A 20,909-nucleotide genomic window follows, 5' to 3' on the forward strand; every position below is an offset into this window, starting at 1 on the left:
TAACAAGGAACATTAAGTTACTTTGAGAGGATACGTTCTTAAGACAATAGATGTGCATTTCGATAGTTAGGATTAGTCAAAAAATATTTAGTTTAATAGGTGTATGTAGGTGAAAATCAGTTATCATAATGTGTAAATAAGAAAAGTGTCTTTAAAGAGATAAAAAAAAACAAGACACTTTATTGTTCGTTGCTAAACTTATTCTGATATAGCGTCTGCTACCTATTCGTCTTTCTTCTCTCGTCCACGATTCGTTCTCATTTTCTAATTTATTTTTTTTACTCGGAGGAGAGGTGGCTGACAACCACTACGCCCATCGTCTCAGTTTGAAAGGTACTCTTTTACCGAAGGGAAGTACATGAATCTTAAATTACTCAAGATCTATATTTGAAACCCCCTAATATAACTAGAAAAGTACTTGAGACATTCCATATAAAAGTAAATTTTATATTCACATTTTTTTTACCCCAACTTCTTGTTTGTATTTTTCTTTTAAAAAAAAACAAAGGTACACATAATATACACATCATTTTCATGGAAAAAAAAAACTTCTCTCTCATGTCAGGTCTCTCTTTCTCTTTTATTTACAATATAGTCTCAGGTTTCTCTTGGGCAAAGAAGATTCTCTTTTATGTTTTCTCTCTCAATCTTGGTATTGATCCAACTATATAATAAATAGAACAATTTGTTAGTCATAAACCAAATTATCCTATGCAAAGATAAAAGTTACCTTCAATGTTAGTGTCTTGCTTGAATTGGCTTCTTGATCACGGTAGATACCGACTAAGCTATCTGCCTTTTCATATAGAGTGTTTTTAAGAGAAATGACGATAAATTGGAAGCTGTCGCTGGCATGTTGACAGATATAATTGGCCACCATGGCCACATTAGTGTTGTCTAATGCTGCATCAACTTCATCCAAAACAAAGAACGGAGAAGGTCGATAACTAAACAAAAGCAAATATAGAATTAGACAATTTAATTGCGTTTTCTTTTAAAAAATATATATAGTATAATGCAATAAAATGAAAGTATGTTTACCTGTGGATAGCTAACAAGAGGGCTAGTGCAGCCACACTCTTCTCACCACCAGACAGCAATTCCATATCACGGAAACGCTTCATAGGTGGCATAGCATGGTACTTGATACCTTCGAGATAAGGTTCATCAGAGTCTTCAAGGCTCAGGTAAGCAACACCACCGAGAGGGAAGGTTGCGCTCTTGGTGAGATCTTTATAGACTCTGTCAATCTGCTCAGAAATATGACTAAAGGCATCATAAAAGGCCTTGTATCTACAAAATAGAAAATACTGGGTTACAAAAAAATGTCTTTTTTTTTCTAGTCGTATTTATTACCTTTTTTGCTTGACAGTGTTAAACTTTTCTTTTGCTTGCTTGGTGATTGTACGGGCAGTATCAAAAGCATCTTCGGCATCCTGAAGTCTTTGTTCGACACCTTCCAGACGAGCAATAGCCTTGAGATTAGGGGCCATCTGGTCAATTTGAATGCTACGCTCTTTGATCTCGGCCTGGAACTCGCGTTCAAGGCGAGAGTCCCCATTGTTACGTTGCTCACTGCCCAAAGGACTAAAGTCAATTGCAACTTCCCAATCAGATGATCTGATAGATCTCTGTGAAGGTTGATCGACATCCATGCTATCGGAACTTTGCTACAAATATGCATAATCATCTAAGAAATTGTTCTACTCATTTTTTTTTGCGAATCCTTACAGTTGCAACTTCATCCACCAGTAGATCTTCCATGTTGCCTCTAAGAAGAGGAAGAACAATCTCTTCAAGCTTGCATTTTCTGAAAATCGAAACACGTTCGGCGTGGACCTTTTCGACCTCGGTTTCAAACTTGGCCATTTCTTTGAGGTAGCCGTTTACATCCTGACCCTTACTCTCGAGGTCTCTTCTCAATTGTTCAATATTTCTTTGTTTTTCATCTTCGAGCTGAGTTTGTTCTTTCAATTCAGTTGTGAACTTGGAAAGATCGACAGTAAACTCTCTGATCTTTTTGTTCAAGTCTTCTCTTGCGAGCTCCAATTGAGCCAACGCCTCGGTATCTTGGGTGAAAAGGGTTTCCAGCTTTATCAGACGCTCAGCAAGATCACCAAGTTGTTCTCTTTCGAAAGATAATTGTGTTTCAAGACGTGAGCGTTGGGCAGAGAACTGAGCACGACGCTCAACAATTTTTTCACTCAAACCGAATTGAAGAGACTCGTATTCACGAATTGTGCGGACACCAATGCTAGAGCAGAATCCAGAAAATATTCTATCTTCAATCACAGCCAACCTGTCTTCTACTTGTTCAATTGATATATTAATAGTTTCCAAGTCCTTTTTGGCCTATAATATTTCAATTTTGGTGTTAGAGAAGTCCGTAACTTTTGTATACATAATAAACTATAAACCAAATGTTGTGTGGGTTTACCTTTTCCAGCAAAGGCTCACTGTTTGCGATATTAGTTTGCAAATGCTGTGCTTCTCTGTTAACATCCATCAATCTATGTTCGGCAGCAGTCTAAATAAAATAGCATATATAATAGTAGTTTTGTTAATAAATCATATCATGCTTTCGGAATGGTATATACCACTTAAAATACTTACAATCTCTTCTTGTAGAACCTCCAATTGGGTTTGTAAGCCAGCACAGTCGCTCTTGGCTTGCTCTTCGGCACTACCCATACGTTTCTGTTTACTGAGTTCATTCAATTCAGCCATGAGCTTGTCGCGAGTACGCATCAAGTCTTCAACATCACGTTCGCTCCATCTGCTGGATCTCTGTGAGCTGGTTTGGCCACCGGTCATGAGACCACTGCGGTGAATAACTGTGCCATCCAAAGTTACCGCCTTGACATCCTCGTTTTTTTCGTAGCATATATTTTTTGCGATAGCGATTGTATCACATACAAGAGTGTTTCCGCATGCATATTGTACAACTGATTCGTATTGCTTGTCGTACTGAATTACATCAAACGCCAAACGAGCACCTCGAGTATAATTGCGGAATCTATCATTGATAGATGGCACGCTAAGGCCGTTCAATGGTAAGAAAGTAGCTGTTCCCACACGTTGCTCTCGCATGTACTATTACCAACATAGAAATATATAAGCCAAGCCTAGTTTATCTAAATTGTCTTCCATTTTTTTTTACCTGAATACACTCCATTGCTGTCTTTTGATCGTCAACTACAATGGATTCCATGGTCTTACCCATAGTTGTAGCTACAGCCTCTTCATATTTGCGCTGAGTAGGTCTGCAGAGATCAACAAGTTTCCCGTGAACACCTGGGAATATCTGCTTCATCATAGCAAGACTTTCATTTGCTCGTCTTTCTTTTTCAGACTCGCGTCTATCAGCATTAACTTCCAGAAGTTTGTTAAGGGTTACTTGCAGCCTTTCGTTTAATTCGACTTCTTTGCGCCTGTGAATACATAAAGCAAAAGTAATAGAAATGAATAAAAAAAATAATGGTGATAATAATAATAATAATTTGTCAGGTTACTCCTGTTGTTTATAATACTTGCTGTAAAGATGTACGTTCACGGACCAATGCGTTGGCTTCTTGCTTACGGATGGTGAGTTGTTTCGTTAAGGCCTGAAGGTCGCCAGTCAAAATTGTGCCATCTTCGGTGATCTGCCGGCTGTCTTCGGCCAATTGTGCCAAGCGAGTTTTATTCTCTTCTAATTTGGACCGTTTACGCTCAACATCCTCAAGTTCCATCTTACGTTGACGTTGTAAATTATGGAGCTGCTGCTGTTCTTCAACTGCTTCTATGCTAACTTTTTGCTTCCTGTGCATTTATTTTTAGGGTAAACACGAAGACAATTAGGCTTAACTGTAATCAAAATGTGCCTGGGATTTACCTACAGTTGCTCATATTCATTCATCTGATCAAGGGTAAGTACAGGACCACGGGGAATATCGGTATTTGGCAAATTGGCTAATTAATTTTATTATTTGCTTTAGACAAAATTCAGAGAGAAAAAGTTGTTGTTTTGTTCTATTTGTTATGAATTTACCTTCATAAGACGTGCTTTCTATGTTAAGATTCTCCAAATCTTGTTCCAGTCCCTTAACTACCTCCAATTGCTTGTCATGATCACGTTTCACACGTTCACCGTTGGTCTTTGTTTGCTCAAGTCTCTTTTGAAGGTGGATAGCCTTCTCATCCATGCCAATCGTAGCTGGACGCTGTACATATCATTCTGTGATAAGTATATATTTCTTTCTATATAAATAAATGTGCTGTTGTATTACCAACTCATTAAGATCGTTATTAATCTTTTTAATCTGTAATTCTCGTCGAGTACGTTCCATATGAATAGATGCTTGCTCTTTTCTAGCCATCTTGAATTGATCTTCAAGTTTAAGCTATGTATTTTTTTTTAAAAATATATATATATAAAATGATTATTTCTCGTTTCATTTAATTTTAACAAATTCTCCAATTATTTATTACCTGATCTTCGGTTGCACCCTCTGCAGAAATTTTCTTCTTTTCCGCATCTGCTTCAAGAACATGTATCTTTTGTTCTACATGGAATAGCTTCCAAAGCAGATATTGTACAACAAGCTGTTTGCGCTCATCTACCAAAGCCTCAAATCGCTCGGCTTCGGTCTTTTGTTCCTGATACTGCTTAATCTCTGATGAAACACCACGTTTCTTGTTAAATGCATGCGCACTGTTCTCAATGGCTCTTTCCTGTTCTTTTTGAAGTGTCTCATACTCTTCCTTAAAATCCCATGAGCTAGATCATCATTAAAGTAGAGCAAAAAAAATATTATCAGACTGATATCCACATGTGCACACGTACACGCAAGTATAAAAGAGATAAAGATATTTCTTCCTCTTATTATGCATATGCAATGCAGCTTATCGTGTCTTCTTTTTACCCGCTAATTTGTTCAATAAGACGTGTGAGGTCTTTAGGATTCTGACTGGCAACAGACTCGACATCACCTTGGAAAACCAAAAAGTTTTTGGCTTTCACCAAGATATTTTCTTTCTCGAGTGCTTTATTGTAATCTGCGTAGCTGACCTGTCTATCGTTTAGTCGGTATTCCGATTGTCCATTAGAGTTGACGATGCGCATAAACTTGATTTCATGCCCATGGTCATTTTCGTAAACAGCCAGAACATGAGCGCGACGCGGGGAGCGTATTGTTGAAGGTGTGTTATCATCTTCGCGCAACGCACTTGAGCGGTAAATCATGTCTTTAAGATTTTGTGAGCGCAGATGAACAGCATGAACACCAAGGACAAATGAGATGGCGTCCATCAAATTGGATTTTCCTTTTTTGTTGATTTAACGATATTATTGTTGATTGTATAAGTATGTGTGCGTTATAGTGTGTATGTAGATTCAAAAGAACATGAGTTTGTGTTTAGATATAATTGTATATTGTAGATGCCTTAACGAATAATAGTTTTGTTTTCGTGTTTTATTTACCAGAACCATTGGGACCAATCACACTGGTAAATTTATGGAAAGGTCCTATAACTTGATTTCCTTTGTATGATTTGAAGTTCTCTACTTCAATACGCACGAGTTTTCCCATGGTAATGAGTTAAATAGAATAAAGAACGCCTACAAAAGAATTGAAAGAAAGAAACGGAAAAAAAAATCAACAGGACCAAATCCGTAGTCCTTCGAACTTGGCGCGTTCTTGGTTTCTCTTCCACTTTATATTCCTCTATCTTTCACCCTTTTGATCCCGCTCTCTCCTGTGAATTTTATATTGTAGAGTTGACTCTTGTTTTATTTTTACGTTATAAATTCGATACTTTTTATTTATGTATTTATTTTAAATAATGATAATTATATTATAATAGAATCATCTTCACTGACTGATATACATATCATCCTAACCTACTTACACGCACCTACACCCATTACACACGCCATACGCACGCTTACGCGACGCGCCAAAGGTCAAAAAATGGATGTCACATCAAGGGGAAACGGGTCGGGGTTTAATTTCCAAAAAAGGGTCTGAACGCAATAAAGACAAAGAGAGCGAGACAAGAGACAAGTGGCTTACTTCTTGGCTCAGACAGGCAAGAAAACCCGTCCCTCCATTTCATCTTCTGCTTTGCTCCTTCCACACCTCATTTTACACCATGGCTATCAAAAAGGGCGGACGTTACAACAGAAAGAAGACTCTTCGTGATGATGTACGCCTTTTCTTCTTCTTCTTAATAAACCTTTTTGAAAAATAAAATGAAACTTATACATGCTTGAAATTTGTCTTTTTTTTTTTTATTATAATCAAAATAATTATAATTACATTTACAGAAAAGAGATGGTTCGGCTCCTTATGACAGTAGTGACCGTAAACCCTCCCACTACAAGGATATTGTAAAGGAAAATGAGAACTTTAAGAGCTATTACAAGGTATTTTTTTTTCTTTCTTTCTTGAATTGCTCGAAAATTTGTAGGAATTTATTCGAGTCAGGGAATTTACCATAATCAATTTGAATAGTCTCAGAACATTCTTTCAGACAGCGAATTCGAGACTTTCTACTCAGCACTCCAAACCACACTTCCTTCAACCTTTCGCATTACAGGTAGCAGAAGGTATAATTGCGCCATGTTTGCTTAATTCTGCTGCTGTTATGAAAGAAAAAGAAAATAACTCTTTTTTTCTTTTTTTTTCTGTTAATGATATTATAAAGTGCTGCTGTCCAGATCAGAGAGTTTATTGAGAATGTATACGTTCCAGAGATGCAGAACGTTATTGTAGACGGTGAAAAGTATCAACCCCCTAGTCCATTGGCTTGGTACCCCGATCAGTTGGGATGGCAAGTGAATGCTTCCCGTGCTATTCTCAGACGTTCGGCTGAGTTCAAGAAGTTTCACAAATTCATCGTTGCTGAGACAGAAGCTGTAAGAATAATAAATCGAGATCTAGTCAATTCACGGCAAAAGTTATCCATCTTTTTTTTGGAATTGAAAGGAAAATATATATATATATATATATGAAATTAATTATTATTATTTTTGTGGCAAAGGGTAACTTGAGCAGACAAGAGGCCGTCAGCATGGTACCTCCTCTTCTTATGGACATCAAGCCTCACCAATGGGTAAATTAAGAACATTACACCTACTTTGTTTTGAAATTTAATTGTGTGTGCGTACATTTTTTTTTCTTGGTTCAGGTACTTGACATGTGCGCTGCTCCTGGTTCCAAGACTGCTCAGATCATTGAGGCCGTCCACGCCAACGATCTCTTGAACGAAGAGCCAAGTAAGTAAACTGACATTGGTTATAAGTTTGTTCCTGAATAACAGCGTATGTGGCTAAATGATTCTGTGTGTGTGTGTGTTTTATAGCTGGTTTGGTAGTTGCCAATGACTCTGATTACAAGCGTAGTCATATGTTGGTCCATCAAACAAAGAGACTTCAGTCACCTTGCTTCATGGCAACCAACCATGACGCTACTCAGTTCCCTAATGTACATGTGCACAAGGAGGGCGAACAAGCACTTGCTTGGCAATTCGACCGCGTTCTGTGCGATGTTCCTTGCAGTGGTGACGGAACTCTTCGTAAGAACGAGAAGATTTGGAATGACTGGGGTAATGGTGCTGCAATTGCACTACACACAGTCCAGGTCCAGATCTTCTTGCGTGGCGCTCAGCTTTTGAAGGTCGGTGGTCGTGTTGTTTACTCGACCTGTTCCTTCAACCCTCTCGAAAACGAGGCTGTTGTAGCTGAGGTTCTGCGTCTTGCCGATGGTGCATTGGAAATCAAGGATGTTTCGGATCAGTTGCCTGCCCTTAAACGCCATCACGGTTTGAGCACTTGGAAAGTTATGACCAAGGATGGTCAGTACATCAACTCTGTTGACGAAATCGAGGATAGCCGCCAGCGTTCTCGCTTCCCTAAAAGTGCTTTCCCTCCTGCCAATGCTGATAGTCTGCATTTGGATCGTTGTCTGCGCATTTACCCTCACGATCAGGATACTGGTGGATTCTTTGTGGCTGTATTTGAAAAGGTTAAGCCTATGACTGCTGCTGACCGGGCCCAGATTGCAAAGAGCGAGGGTAAAGAAGTTAGTTGGGCCGAGGTTGAGAAAGCTGAGGCTGAAGATGCCTCGTTGTTGGAGTCTGTAAAGGCTGCTGCAGGCGAAGATGTTGAGGTTGAAACTGAAACCACTGGAGGTGAAATTGCTATCCCAGTCAAGCGTACTCTTGAGGACAATCAGCAGAAGGATGCCAAGAAATCAAAGCCTGATGTGCCTGGAATTAAAGAAGCACCTTTTGATCTGATGAAGCCTGACAACCCAGATATTGATGAAATCAGGTAATATATAAATATTGCACAAAAAAATGTTAATACTCAAACTTGAAATGTATATATATATGCGTATATAGAAACTTTTATGGTATTGAAGCTGATTTCCCTCGCGATCAGTTCTTGCTCCGTTCTGAGGAAGTTGCAAAGAACAGAAGCATCTACTATATCAGCAAATCTGTCAAGGCTGTTTTGGAGGCTCCTGATATTGAGCGCCTCCATGTTGTAAACACAGGTGTCCGTCTATTTGTCCGTCAGGGTTCGCTGGTCGAAGGCGGATGTCCTTTCAGAGTGACTTCAGAGGGACTTCCTATGCTAGAGCGCATTATTTCTGAACGCCGTCGTGTCCATATTAACCACGCAGAGTTGAAGACTTTGTTGACCCAGGCGTTCCCTACCATTGATGAGTTCGAACCTGCCACTCAGACCAGACTCGCCGAAATGGGTAAGAAATTAATATCTTAATATGGATTTATAATTAGACAAAAAAAATGGGAAGATATGTATGTATGTGTTCTATTAGTATTAGTATTATTATTGTCAAGAAAGGTTTTTAGGTTAGGCTTTTGACCTGAGAAATTTATATTATTTGCACTTTTGTAGAGCGCGGTTGCTGCATTGTTCATATTGACCTGTCATCCGCCTCTGATGCTGCGTAAGTTATTTTGTGCCATGCTGATATTTATTTATTTATTTATTTATTTATTCTAACCTTTATGTGTATATTTGAATGTCCAGCCCCGAGTCTATTATCCCTATGACCTTGCCCGTCTGGAGAGGCAAGACTTCTCTTAATGTATTGATTAACAAGCAAGATAAGACGTAAGTAATAGATAGTTGGATCTTTAAACGATTTTGAATAATACCGTCAGAATTTTTCAAATCTACCGTATCTCAAATACATATATAAATATATATAATAACTTATTCTTGGGTTAATCTCCTATTTAGATCCCTCTGCCAGCGGATTTTTAACCTCACACCTGAAAAGACGCCTGCACATCTCCAAGAGAAGGCCACTGCCAACTACTTGAAGAAGGTTGAGGAGGATAAGAAGGCTGAAGAAGATAGACTGGCCCAGGAAAAAGAAGATTCTAGTGTATAGAAGGATATGTTCCTTTATTTTATAATTACCCTTTCATCTATTAACGTGTATATTGCAAAATCTTTTAAAATCATACAAGCCAGCAAGTTTCATGCAAATGTCCCAATATAACAAACCAATAAATAAATAAATGCATAAATAAATAAAGAAGCAAATAAACAAATAGCCATGCGTGTTAAAGAATCCAAATGGTCAATCAACAAAGATTGTTAAGCCAAAACTCAATCCATTATTAGCCAAAAGGGCATTATGGTCCAAGCAAAGATGTAGATGAAAAAATAAATAAAGGAATATTGATTAAGCTAGTCTTGCTTGATAGTGCTCTATGCAGATTTCTGCTGCTGCTTTGATTGGCTAAATGTATCTTATGACGAAACCAACAATAAGCAATTGGCATTGAAACATGATTAGTATATATATATATATCACTGAATATACATCACATTTGAAAGTTCGCTTAGCTTCAGCACCAGCTACCAGTACAAGTCAAGCCATTCATTCGCTTTATATTTGATGATTGTTTTTTTTTTTTCATTATTTTCTTCCTACTTTTCTCTTTTTACTTTCATATCTTTTACTGAACCAAGATAAACGTCAATAAACAGAATATCTTTGTAGCCACAAAATGCCTATTAGACGCTTACGTAGTTTTTCTACGAATTCGCCAGCCCATTCACCTACACTTTTGCCGCGCGGTCTTACTAATTTTATCCGGTCCTCCCGTCGTGGTTCTTCGAATAATCCTTCAGACTCTCAACTAACTCGGTCTGCATCCCATCCGCCTACGCACATACATGATACTGAACCGCAAGCTCACGAACAACAGTCCCTGACAAGCCATTCTGGTTTACCTGTCACTATTAAACTAGTCCCGAACGTAAACACTGCTGGTCCGTGTTTTGTATTTAATGTGGTAGAAAGGGTTTTGGAGCCAGGGTTTACCTATCCGATTGGAAGATTTAGTGATAGAGCCAACATATCTCATGGCGTATCTTTCAAAAGCAAGGTCGTTAGCCGCGCTCATGCTCAGATGTGGACAGAGAATAGCAAGGTATATTTTCATAGAGATAGCATTGAAAATAAATATATATTTACATACACATTCTATTATAACTAATAAATTATTATTTTTTAGGTGTTTATAAGTGACATGAATTCATCGAGCGGAACATATCTGAATCATGTCCGGATTGGTACGCCTGGGACGCGGAGCAATGCACATGAGGTGTCCAACGGTGACATAGTGCAGCTAGGGATGGACTTTCAAGAGGGGGTGGAACCAATGTATCGTGCGGTTAAGATGCGTGTCGAAATCAATCCACCTTCTACGGCACCAATAAGCCAATACAATCTTGACGCATTTGAGCAACTTCAACAGAGACTTATCGTCACTAACCCAGTAATATCGACGAGTGATCAAGGACAACCAATGACCACTGAACAGGAGGGCTTTCTGTCTGATACATCTTGTCTTACTCGAGAAGCCACAGTTATTGATCCGAATGCTAGCTATCAACAATCACTCGATAGTGTAGTTCCATCAGCCACACTTCAAACACAATCCCTTGCCCAAAGAATTCAAGCTCACCAGCAAACAATACCTTCACAAAGTGACTCTGATAATATCCAAGAATGCTGTATATGTCTCTATGCCATTGCACCCTTACAAGCCTTATTTGTTTCGCCATGCTCTCATGTGTATCATTATCGGTGTATCCGTCCAATAATTGTTCAAAATTATCCTGCATTTGCGTGTCCTATCTGTCGCGGCTACTACGATCTGGAATCCAGTGTGGCTGTTGAGGTCAGTGATGTGCTTGAGGCCTTACGGAAACGAGACACCCAAGTCAACGAGCAGACGCCTAGAGTAATCACTAGTGAAGAGAACAGCACCATGCCGGTCATTGCTGAAGAGAGTCTGTGCACTGTCGAGGACCCGATGGATGTGAATATTTCTCCCTTTGACATATCCAAGTCAGTCGATCAGTCACCTTACTCTAGACTTTCAAATTAACTTCTTTATAACTCGATTCTTTACTCTCTTTATCTCTTTTGTTCTCTTTGAAATTATGCAAAAAAAAAATATCAACTTAATAAATACTTCTTTCCTATTAATAAAAGTATTCTTTTTTTTAAAAAAAAAAAAAAAAAAGTTGTATATATTTGAGGCGCATATTTTGCCTGTATTAAGACAGAATCAATAACTTGTCGTAACTCTAATACTCTTAGTGCAGTTGTTATTCTATAATCAAGGAAGTATTATTGTATTTCGAGAATCTAATGCTTAATTTTACTCAAGCGTGCGCGCAGTCAATAGATGCTTATTTGTTTACATGTATAGGCATAAATTCTTTATCCTGTTGATCAATGCATAATACGTCTTCATTTCTATTTCTATTGCTATTGTTATTGTTATTGCCACTGTTACTTACTGCTGATCAATACTATATGGACACTTGCTTGGCTTACAGTAAAATACATCCTTTATTATAACTTAATGATTAATAGACAAAACGAATTTTCATAAAATATTCGTTTAATCCAAAAAAAAACAAAAAAAAAAGTTTGGTTGTCTGCTATCTAAATTGAGTTGAATCTATCAAATAAAAATCCGTTTTTTGAAAAGTATATAAATTTTATTAGCCAATGATATTTTTTTATTTTATTTGCTGAGCAAAAAAAAAATCAAGAGTTTTTATGTCCATTTCAAAATACATACTCGAGAACACTTGTATTATGAGTCTAGAAATCAATGCCTTTTTGAAATTATGGGAAAGTTTATATTGAAAGACTTTCTCCTTAATATCACCTTTATTTTACATCCCATCTGACCGAAAACCCAAACGTTGGTAGTCTTTTATCAATTTACCAAGCACTCTGCGAACCCTTTCTTTCTTTCTTTCTTTTGCAGAAACACAAATAAAAGTAGTATGAATAATAGTTCTGATGTTTTATTGTCGTATTGTCACAGAAGATCAACTTCTTGGGTCATTAATATGGCTAGGAATTATCTTCTTTTATATATATAAAGAAGTGTATGCATTTCTATTGGCCTTTTGTAAATAACGTTTTGCTAGACAATGTCTGATAATTACTTTGTCATAATGATTATCATACTTCTGGACATTTGGAGACTCTAGATTTTTTTGTGACTTTTTTTTTTCTTCTTATTCCTCTTTTACATCTTGCTGGTATCCATGAACTGTGGTGTTTTATGGGTTTAATATACATCTCAATATCTCAGATAGCATGCACATATTCTTCCTCTTTCTTTTGTTAAGGTTATGATACATAGAGCATCATTAACACACTTATTAAGTATATGAGTATCAGTGCTCACAGGGGTAAGACAAGGGATGCTGTGTAGCCTTTACCTTTATTTTATCTTTATTAGCAAGGGCTCTGTGTATACATTATAAGTGCAACCCCCTTCAGGAATAAATGTAGATGTAGATGTACATGATAATGTTATTTTATAGCGTAGTTAAAAGCAGTTATTTCAAATATGCTTTCCAAGGTGAGGGATCAAACCTTGGGTGTGTTTTTAAGTCGGTCCAAATTCTACAACAACTTTGCTAAATTGTAGATGACTTTTAGACAACACACCCACATACATACATATATGTATATATTATTATTATTAATATCTTGATTTTTCGGTACCGTATAATTCGAATAAGGTCACTCTTATATACATATGTCCTTTAATACGTTAAATAGTTTATTGCGTGGCTGAGACGACATCTAAATCAAACGTGGTGGCCAAAGGTTAAAATTGAAAGAATAACCGCAGTACAGTTTTTCATGTATATAATATATATATATATTCGGAAACCCACATTATAAAATAAGCTCAGAATTATGACAAATTTCTAGTTTCTGCTTTGGTACTCTTATATATATATATATATTTATTTAAAGAAAGAAAAATGTTGTACGACTACTTTGGTATCTAAATCTATAAAAGATAAGTCTAATTGTTAAAGAAATATAATTACCAGCAAATTCTGGATAATTGTTCAAGAATATAACCGAGACACCACTTTGTGTATAACAAACCGCATTACAAAGCTGAATTTATTTCATACGCCAAGTTTTAAACTGTGATTTTCTTCAGGTCAAAATACAAGTACAGCTCTAGTCATTTCACGGCCTCAAATATCGACATCAGGAGTAGTAAAAAAAAAAAAAAAAGCAAGCAAGCGCCTCCAAATACGTTTGTCATACAGCAGTCACAAATCTGTGCAATAGAAAATCCCTGGGTTCGACGGACACAAAAAAAAAAAAAAGGTGCTTATAGACCTTTTTCTTTTTTCCCTTTTTTGTGCAACATCTCTTCTTCTTCTTTTTCTTCGTTTGCTCGATGAATTTCAACAAGGACAAGACCATGGCTCAGCCAGAGATGGTATCACAGGGAGCGTATTATACCCCCCGAGACCCAGGCGATTACTACGATTTATCACAAGTACCTCACCAAGAAAAGACCAGAAAGCAGAAACTGATGTGGCGCCTTATAGCAGGTGGTCTTGCATTGGTGATTGTGATTGTGGTAGTTGTGGTGGCTGTGGTAGTGACCCGGAAGCACAAGACAAACGATACCCCTTCATCTCAATACGCCGTATCTCCTTATGCCAATCTTATCCGCCTTGGCCCCGAGGCAGGTACCCAGTCACTGGAATCCAAGACAGGGAGAATTCTGGTGGTCGGAGATGTGCATGGATGTGTGAATGAATTCAACAAACTGGTTGACAAGCTAGAGCTTACCAGCCAAGACCAATTGATTCTCGCCGGAGACATTACCTCTAAAGGGCCTGACAGTATTGGAGTGCTACGAAAAGCAAAGGAGATCGGAGCATTGTGTGTGCGTGGTAACCACGACGACAAGGTGGTTCGATTAAAGACCTTTGAACTCCAGAAAGGCGCTGGTGCAATGTCACCCTCAAAAGCTGTCATGCCAGAGGGCAATGTTGGCGATCCTCTTAAATTCAGCAATTACCACTCTGTCCTAGCAAAGTAAGTAAGATCCAAAACCGGGGGAGCTCTTGTTACCAGAGTGTTTATTATGTTTTACTTTTTAGGAACATGACAATGGATGAATACAATTATCTGTCTAGCTGCCCAATGATTCTCAGTTTCCCATCCCTCAATAATTCAGTGGTTGTTCATGCTGGCCTAGATCCCACTATTCCTGACCTCAACAACCAGGTTCCTTACCTGGTAATGAACATGCGTGATATCGATCATGGCTTACCAACTCCAGACAACAAAATCGGGACTCCCTGGGCAACCCTGTGGAATGCTGCTCAGCAGAATCAAAGCCAACCAACCCGAGTGTTTTATGGCCATGCGTCTAGCCGAGGTCTCCAGATCGACAAATACACGTTTGGAGTAGATACTGGATGTGTAGATGGTGGCCATTTGACAGCAATTGATATGAAGACTCTTCAGTTGACTAGTGTTAGTTGCCTTAAATATGACAATGACGACGATTAACTCTCTATGTATATTTAATTTTTTTTTTGCTTTTGCTTTTGCTTTCATTTTCTTTATTTCTTGACGTTTTTATCATTATATTTTCTCCTTATTTTATTGATCTTTTACACTTTAAATATTATTGCCGCATTTCTTCAAATACACACATTTTATATATATATATATATATATTATATACGCATTCCCCCCCCCTTTAACCTACTACTTTGCCTTGCCTTCAATTCTTTACTTGCAAAAAAAATTATTCAATCAAGTCTATATTGCGCATTGATCTTTGTAGACATTTGTCATATTTCTTTTTAATATATTCCTTTTCTTTCAATAGTTGCTACTAAGACTACCACTGGACATATATATATATATATATTAGTGTTGTTGAAATTGATATCTGGTATCAATATTAGAAATACTCTACGTTCAAATTCTTATTAATATTTCAATTGTAGCCATAATAATGATAATGATAAATAGATAAATATATTTCTTTTATTTAAAAACAAATTAATAACTGGAATCTAAACATATGGCAAACAAAAGCTACAAATACACAATTGATATTCTCGAACAAAACGATCTTTTCTATAATAAGCCTCTCTTTCTTCTTCTTTGTCTTTTTACTACATATTCCATATATATATATATATCAATACCACCACTTGAAAATATTACCACCATTTTACCCTCTTATTTGTCTGTATGATACTCTTTTCAGCCTTTTTTATTTTGCTTGTATATTTGGCAGGCAAGTATCTATCTATCTATCTATATTGAATAAAAATTCAAAAGCAATAATCATCACTTCTTTGTATATAATTTTTTTTTTGGTATTTTATAGGTGTATTTGCAGCAAAAGAAATCACCTACCGTGTGGTAGTTGACTCTGCAAATCTGGGAAACATGGTCGGCGTCGCGATTGGACAGGATATCTATGCCCTAGACAAAGATCCGGGTGTTCCGATGCTTTATGTAGGAAGAGGCCCAAGTGAATCCCACTATCGCTATGTGATCCTAGACAGCCCAGAAACCAAAAACATGATCGACTTTGAGAAATTCGAACGGCCGGCAATAATCCATGCCGACGCGACATTCAATGAGGTGTTTGGCCGACCATGGAACCTGCTCAGACTAGACAGCCTTCCGACACTCTATGAGCCACGGGTCCCCAACAATACCCCATCTAGGCTATTTGAAGACGGAACAATTGCAACCATGCACTTTGAAGCCAATGAAGATGAAATTGCAGAAATGCATGCCAACAAATTAAAGAAGATCAAAGTATCCGGAAGACTGACATACATAAAGTAAGTCGGACATATATATTTATTTATTTATTGAGGGTAGAGGTGAAAAGGGAGGGACAATTACTATTACTATCACTATTATTTTGTACTTGTACTTGGTCATCTTCTTTAAAGAAAACAGAAACAATAACATTAACAAATTCTTTTCTCTGTTGATCAGTTATGATTCAGTTCAACAATTTGATCAAGTTAAAATCAAGATGGGCGGGCATTCGAGTCGTGAATGGTCCAAGGTTCCTTACAGAGTCAAGATACCCGTGGATACTGCACCCCAAGGACTGTATCGTAGATGGGATCTCAAGCTACGTCCAGGAGCTACTGATCCAACCATGTTGAGAGAAAAGGTGTATGATGATCTACTTCAAGCAGTGGGTGTGACGGCTGCAAAAGGAACATATGTAAGGTGAGTTGAATTCATATACATATATATACATATATATATATATATATATAATCTATCATTTAGATTTTACATTAATGACACGCCTGTTGGACTTTACCTACTTGCTGATGATTCGGCATCAGATTCGTAAGTTATAAATATATATATATATAAAATATTGTCCTTTTAGTATCCAGTTTGTTTCTGTACACACACAAAAATAAGATAGCCAAAAGAATAAAACTTATGTTATTATTTGTGATCATAGTTTTATTCGAGAGACATTCCACCAAGGGAATCCTAATGTTGCGTTGGGAGAATTTGTACAAGGCGATGCGGGCAAGGGAGATTATGCAGCCAATTTGGGATTTTTGGGGGAGACGGAGGAGGCGTACGATGACAAGGTGTACGATGTAAAGATTGATGGGCCTGATGACCAATCGGATGCAATGGCCAGCTTGATAAGCTTTATGAAGTTCATTCGAGACTACAATCCGCAGACTGTGCCTGATTCAGAAAAGGTTCTTGAGCTCTGGGAGCCTTGGATTGACATGATCTCTTACCTTCGCCAGGCCGCAATAGAGTGGATTGGAGGAAATTGGGATGGTATCCAGTACTGTAAGCACTATTATTAGTCTTGGCCATTTAGAGAAAGAAATATTAATATTATATTCATAGCTGGCAATAATTATGCTCTTTACAGAGTACCCTCGACAGAACAGTACATGGCTATTCCGATGGACTTTGATTTCACATTTGGCAACGGACTTGAGGAAGATCAGCAACACTTGTTGACCGGCAAATGGAGCCAGTTCACCCAAGACCGGATCATCCATTCCTATTTGTGGGAGAATATCAGACAGACACCTTATCTGGTGCGGCTGTACGAGTCTATTCTGGCAGACGTCAATCAAAATGTGTCGAACCCCCAAAAGATGAACGATCGAATTGATGCCTTGGCATACATGATCCAGCATGATGTTAACTGGGATCGGTCCCTGCCACGTCTGACGGTGGGAAAGACACGTTCGGCCTCAAGAAATTTCCTGGATTCGCTTGAACAGGGCACGGATGATCTGGACGAGCGGATCGGACTCAAGGAATGGGTTAGGGAAAAGTACGCAGCAATCAATAGAGATGTTGGAGCCCAAGGTTCGGAGGATGATACACAAGAAGCGGATACCTTGCCCGAAAAAGAAGATGCTTGAAAAATAAATAAATAAATAAAGAAAGAAAGATATACATTCACCCAAGAACAGTATAATATGTATGTATAGTGCAGCATTTTGGGCTATAAAGAGCAATCACTCGAGTACAAATTCTATTTAAAGAAAAAGACGAAACACAAATTGTATTGACAATCAAGGTCATGTAGCCTTTAGAAAGAAAAAATTTGGTGTAAAAATATTGACAAGGCATACATCCAAAAAAAATATAAGCAAAGGATTAATAGAGTTGGTAGGTGTATTCTGTAGAAGAAAAGGTTCCAATATCATTTGGATCTCTTGGTTCCAAATAAAACCAGCGATGTCTTTGATTCATAGCCCTTTATACACCACCGCACATGATTAAATACAATATGCATATATCCAGGAATGGAACAAAAATTACAAAAATGGAAAAATATAGCTACAATTCTACTTTATTTGGCAATTATCTTAACCCACTTCCCCTTCCCCTTCCCCTTCCTGCCTTCCACGTTCCAAGTTCCGTTTCCAACCTTCTCTCCTATTTAATTTATTTTATTTTATTTAATTTAATTTAATTTAATATTTTTGTTGTTGCAAATGTTTGACAAGTCATGGGATTTATTGCGTACCCAAATGTCAATGGTTTTCTTTTTTGTATTAGTTATTGCAGTTTGCCTAATCTAAATCAAAGATAATAGTAATTACATATGTCATATAGAATTGAACAATATGAAATAAGATGGCAAGACTTGTCTCTAGAGTAGTTTGTATAAATCATCATTAGGAGTAATGCTGAGCAGTGGCTTGCTTTTCTAATCCTTGTATAGACACTAGATATTTTAATTAATTCAGTCGTACGTATGATATAGAACCTCTGGATTACCCATAAGCTTATAATTTTTGGTAATCAAATATTAAGTCTTATACATTTGATCTTGTACTTATCCAAACATTTCAGTACCCAAACGTTGGGTCAAAAGTATGGCATGTCACAGCTTTTCTTTTCTTTATTCTTCTTTATTCTTTAGGTAATTTAAAGGGCTCTAATGAAAGCGCTGGGGATAATTTACAATGGGATCTTTGGGTATCAAAGCTACCTATTATTCTTTTATTCTTATATTTTGCGTACATTTATCAGTGTGATATTTGAAATAAACACATATTCAAACAGACAGATATGTAACATCTTTTATATATATAAAATACAAGAGTCGGTCATTTAAATAAAATAAAAAATCCAGCTTCATATTTGTGGGGTTTTATTTTGGGTTGGGTTGGGTTGGGCTTCCCCCCCCCCCAATAGTCAACACCACTCTACACAAACACACAATTTTTTTTTAAAAAAAAAAAAGAAAAGGCAAAATATATAAGCTATAGCTAGATAAATAGATATTTTGGTTCTTTAGCTATTCTACAGAATTTTTTTTTTATTGTAATCATGTCAGGACTAACCGGTCTTCTTGGTGAATTACATGGAGTATGGAATGCTGGTGTGCAAACGACTAGAGGTCAAGATTTGTGGTATATTTTGGCAGCAAGTATCTTTATGATTAATAAGAAAATAAAAACAAAAAATGTCAACTCTAAGCTATTAATAACAACACCAATTAATTATATAGGCTGTGGTGATAAGTACATTGAATCACCCAAAACACGTTTGTCAAGTTTATTCTGTGGCTGAAAAGACCATAGTCGAAACCACACTTCCGGAACAGCAGCAGATAGAAAAGCAAAAGATGGTTGTGAGACTACGAGAGGGTCTATTCAAAAGCTTTCCTATTGTGGGATATCCAAAGGTAATATTACACACACAATTTATATATATAAATAAATAAGTAATAGAATCAAATGGCGATTGTGATAACCAAAAAAGGTAAAAAGAAAAGAGAGAGATCGTTGTTGATTAACACACAAATACAAACAATCTTCTTTTGTATAAAACAAAATACATATTGTAATCTATAGGTGATCAATGCTCTTTCTGAACTCAATCAGGTCATTCCAGACACTGTCAAGCTGGGACTTCCCACAGAACCTACCAGGTAAGTAAATAACAACAACAAAACAAGCTTTAAACTTTCACTTTCACCTTCACCTTCAACAGCCCATTTTAATAATAAATAAAAAAAGAATAGAGGATTCGTGGGAGGATGTTGTTGAACAGAGAAGAAGAGGAAGAGAATGCTTTGACAAGATCTACGACAGACACAGCCAGAGAGTAATAGACATCATGCAAGCCGGACACCCGGACTTGGCCCAGACAGCCCTGCATCATTTATACGGACCAGTCCTGTCGGATCCTCGTTCCTTGGACGGCAAAGACACAAGTCTGGTGGTTGTGGCTTGTCTGATGGCCCAGAACTTGCCTTCCCAGCTCAAAGGCCACTGGTATGGTGCACTCCACCAGGGTGTTACTCTAGATGAACTTGAGACCGTCCAAAAGAGTGTAGCCAAACTCTGTGGGTTCTACAACGTGCCATGGTGCCAGATGCCAAAGAAAACACAATAAACAATCTTTATCTTTGACGGCCTTTAATTTGTTTTTGGATCAAAACCAACAAAAGATATTTAGTTATTTATTTTTGTTGTAGGTCGTACGGAGGCGTGAATTGTGCATGGTCAGAAGAGTGGGGTGATGGATTCCTATCTCAGCTATACAATAATACAATAAGAATTTATTTTTTTTATGTAATCGGATCTTCCTTATTGTTTTATATAACAATAATAATAGCAATATAAAAAATATAAAATAAAATTCAACTTTAAATGAAATCCTTGTTCTCTATACACGGCTTTAAAGTACAAGAAGTATTTCTATATGTCGAACTATTGACTCCATTTCACTCAATTCCAACTTTCTAATCAATTGAATCCAGGCTCTCTCTCTTTTATATATATAAACAAAAAAAAAGAAGTGTTTAGAGTCTTATAAGCTTCGTGGGAAGCTGTTTTTTTTTCTTCTTTATTTAGTTTTGAAGATACATAGCTGTATTCATTATTTAAGCTTTGTATTTTTGCGCCTCAATATTATACCCGTCCAGTACAACCTACACTAATCAATATGCGCTTTATCGATCGTTTTTTTTTTTTTTTTTTTTTTAAATGAAACAGTTCAATAATTTGTGTTTGTGTT

General features: G+C 37.1%; 5 protein-coding genes across 5 annotated transcripts; 4 read left to right on the forward strand and 1 right to left on the reverse strand.

Moving 5' to 3' along the window:
* Window positions 1–434: 434 nt before the first annotated feature.
* Window positions 435–5,570, reverse strand: PHYBLDRAFT_34708 (hypothetical protein; the record flags this gene model as incomplete). The annotated part of the gene is made up of 14 exons (XM_018440037.1): window positions 435–664; window positions 731–947; window positions 1,042–1,293; window positions 1,357–1,670; window positions 1,732–2,352; window positions 2,438–2,527; window positions 2,614–3,093; window positions 3,161–3,423; window positions 3,548–3,786; window positions 3,925–4,202; window positions 4,269–4,382; window positions 4,471–4,759; window positions 4,905–5,304; window positions 5,462–5,570. 14 exons carry the CDS (start codon window positions 5,568–5,570, stop codon window positions 644–646), a joined length of 3,687 nt encoding a protein of 1,228 aa, XP_018284177.1. The 3' UTR covers window positions 435–643.
* A 740-nt stretch (window positions 5,571–6,310) lies between these two features.
* Window positions 6,311–9,131, forward strand: PHYBLDRAFT_26677 (hypothetical protein; the record flags this gene model as incomplete). Its single annotated transcript, XM_018439897.1, has 10 exons — window positions 6,311–6,406; window positions 6,495–6,589; window positions 6,688–6,898; window positions 7,024–7,095; window positions 7,171–7,258; window positions 7,345–8,120; window positions 8,223–8,314; window positions 8,386–8,750; window positions 8,909–8,939; window positions 9,044–9,131. Coding segments are annotated over 10 exons (1,914 nt in total), but the record flags the coding sequence as incomplete, so codon positions are not given.
* A 1,228-nt stretch (window positions 9,132–10,359) lies between these two features.
* Window positions 10,360–11,205, forward strand: PHYBLDRAFT_6306 (hypothetical protein; the record flags this gene model as incomplete). The annotated part of the gene is made up of 3 exons (XM_018441066.1): window positions 10,360–10,461; window positions 10,546–10,797; window positions 11,002–11,205. Coding segments are annotated over 3 exons (558 nt in total), but the record flags the coding sequence as incomplete, so codon positions are not given.
* Window positions 11,206–13,773: 2,568 nt separating this feature from the next.
* PHYBLDRAFT_152705 (hypothetical protein) lies at window positions 13,774–17,794 on the forward strand (the record flags this gene model as incomplete). Its single annotated transcript, XM_018432976.1, has 7 exons — window positions 13,774–14,423; window positions 14,489–14,871; window positions 15,739–16,204; window positions 16,365–16,607; window positions 16,671–16,733; window positions 16,855–17,204; window positions 17,265–17,794. The coding sequence occupies 7 exons, from the start codon at window positions 13,774–13,776 to the stop codon at window positions 17,792–17,794; spliced, it is 2,685 nt and encodes an 894-aa protein (XP_018284180.1).
* Window positions 17,795–19,193: 1,399 nt separating this feature from the next.
* Window positions 19,194–20,545, forward strand: PHYBLDRAFT_160672 (hypothetical protein). Its single transcript, XM_018434226.1, has 4 exons — window positions 19,194–19,310; window positions 19,396–19,572; window positions 19,742–19,818; window positions 19,907–20,545. Exons 1-4 carry the CDS (start codon window positions 19,215–19,217, stop codon window positions 20,283–20,285), a joined length of 729 nt encoding a protein of 242 aa, XP_018284181.1. The 5' UTR covers window positions 19,194–19,214; the 3' UTR covers window positions 20,286–20,545.
* The last annotated feature ends 364 nt before the right edge of the window (window positions 20,546–20,909 follow it).

This window comes from Phycomyces blakesleeanus (genome assembly GCF_001638985.1).
Source record: "Phycomyces blakesleeanus NRRL 1555(-) unplaced genomic scaffold PHYBLscaffold_38, whole genome shotgun sequence".
Classification (NCBI taxonomy): Eukaryota; Fungi; Mucoromycota; class Mucoromycetes; order Mucorales; family Phycomycetaceae; genus Phycomyces; species Phycomyces blakesleeanus.

Excerpts from the sequence above, each read along its gene's own strand:
- PHYBLDRAFT_160672 (XM_018434226.1), top strand. The coding sequence starts at position 19,215 with ATGTCAGGACTAACCGGTCTTCTTGGTGAATTACATGGAGTATGGAAT. Across the intron at positions 19,311-19,395 it reads ATTTGTGGTATATTTTGGCA|GCTGTGGTGATAAGTACATT; the intron begins GCAAGTATCTTT and ends TTAATTATATAG. Across the intron at positions 19,819-19,906 it reads CTTCCCACAGAACCTACCAG|AATAGAGGATTCGTGGGAGG; the intron begins GTAAGTAAATAA and ends AAATAAAAAAAG.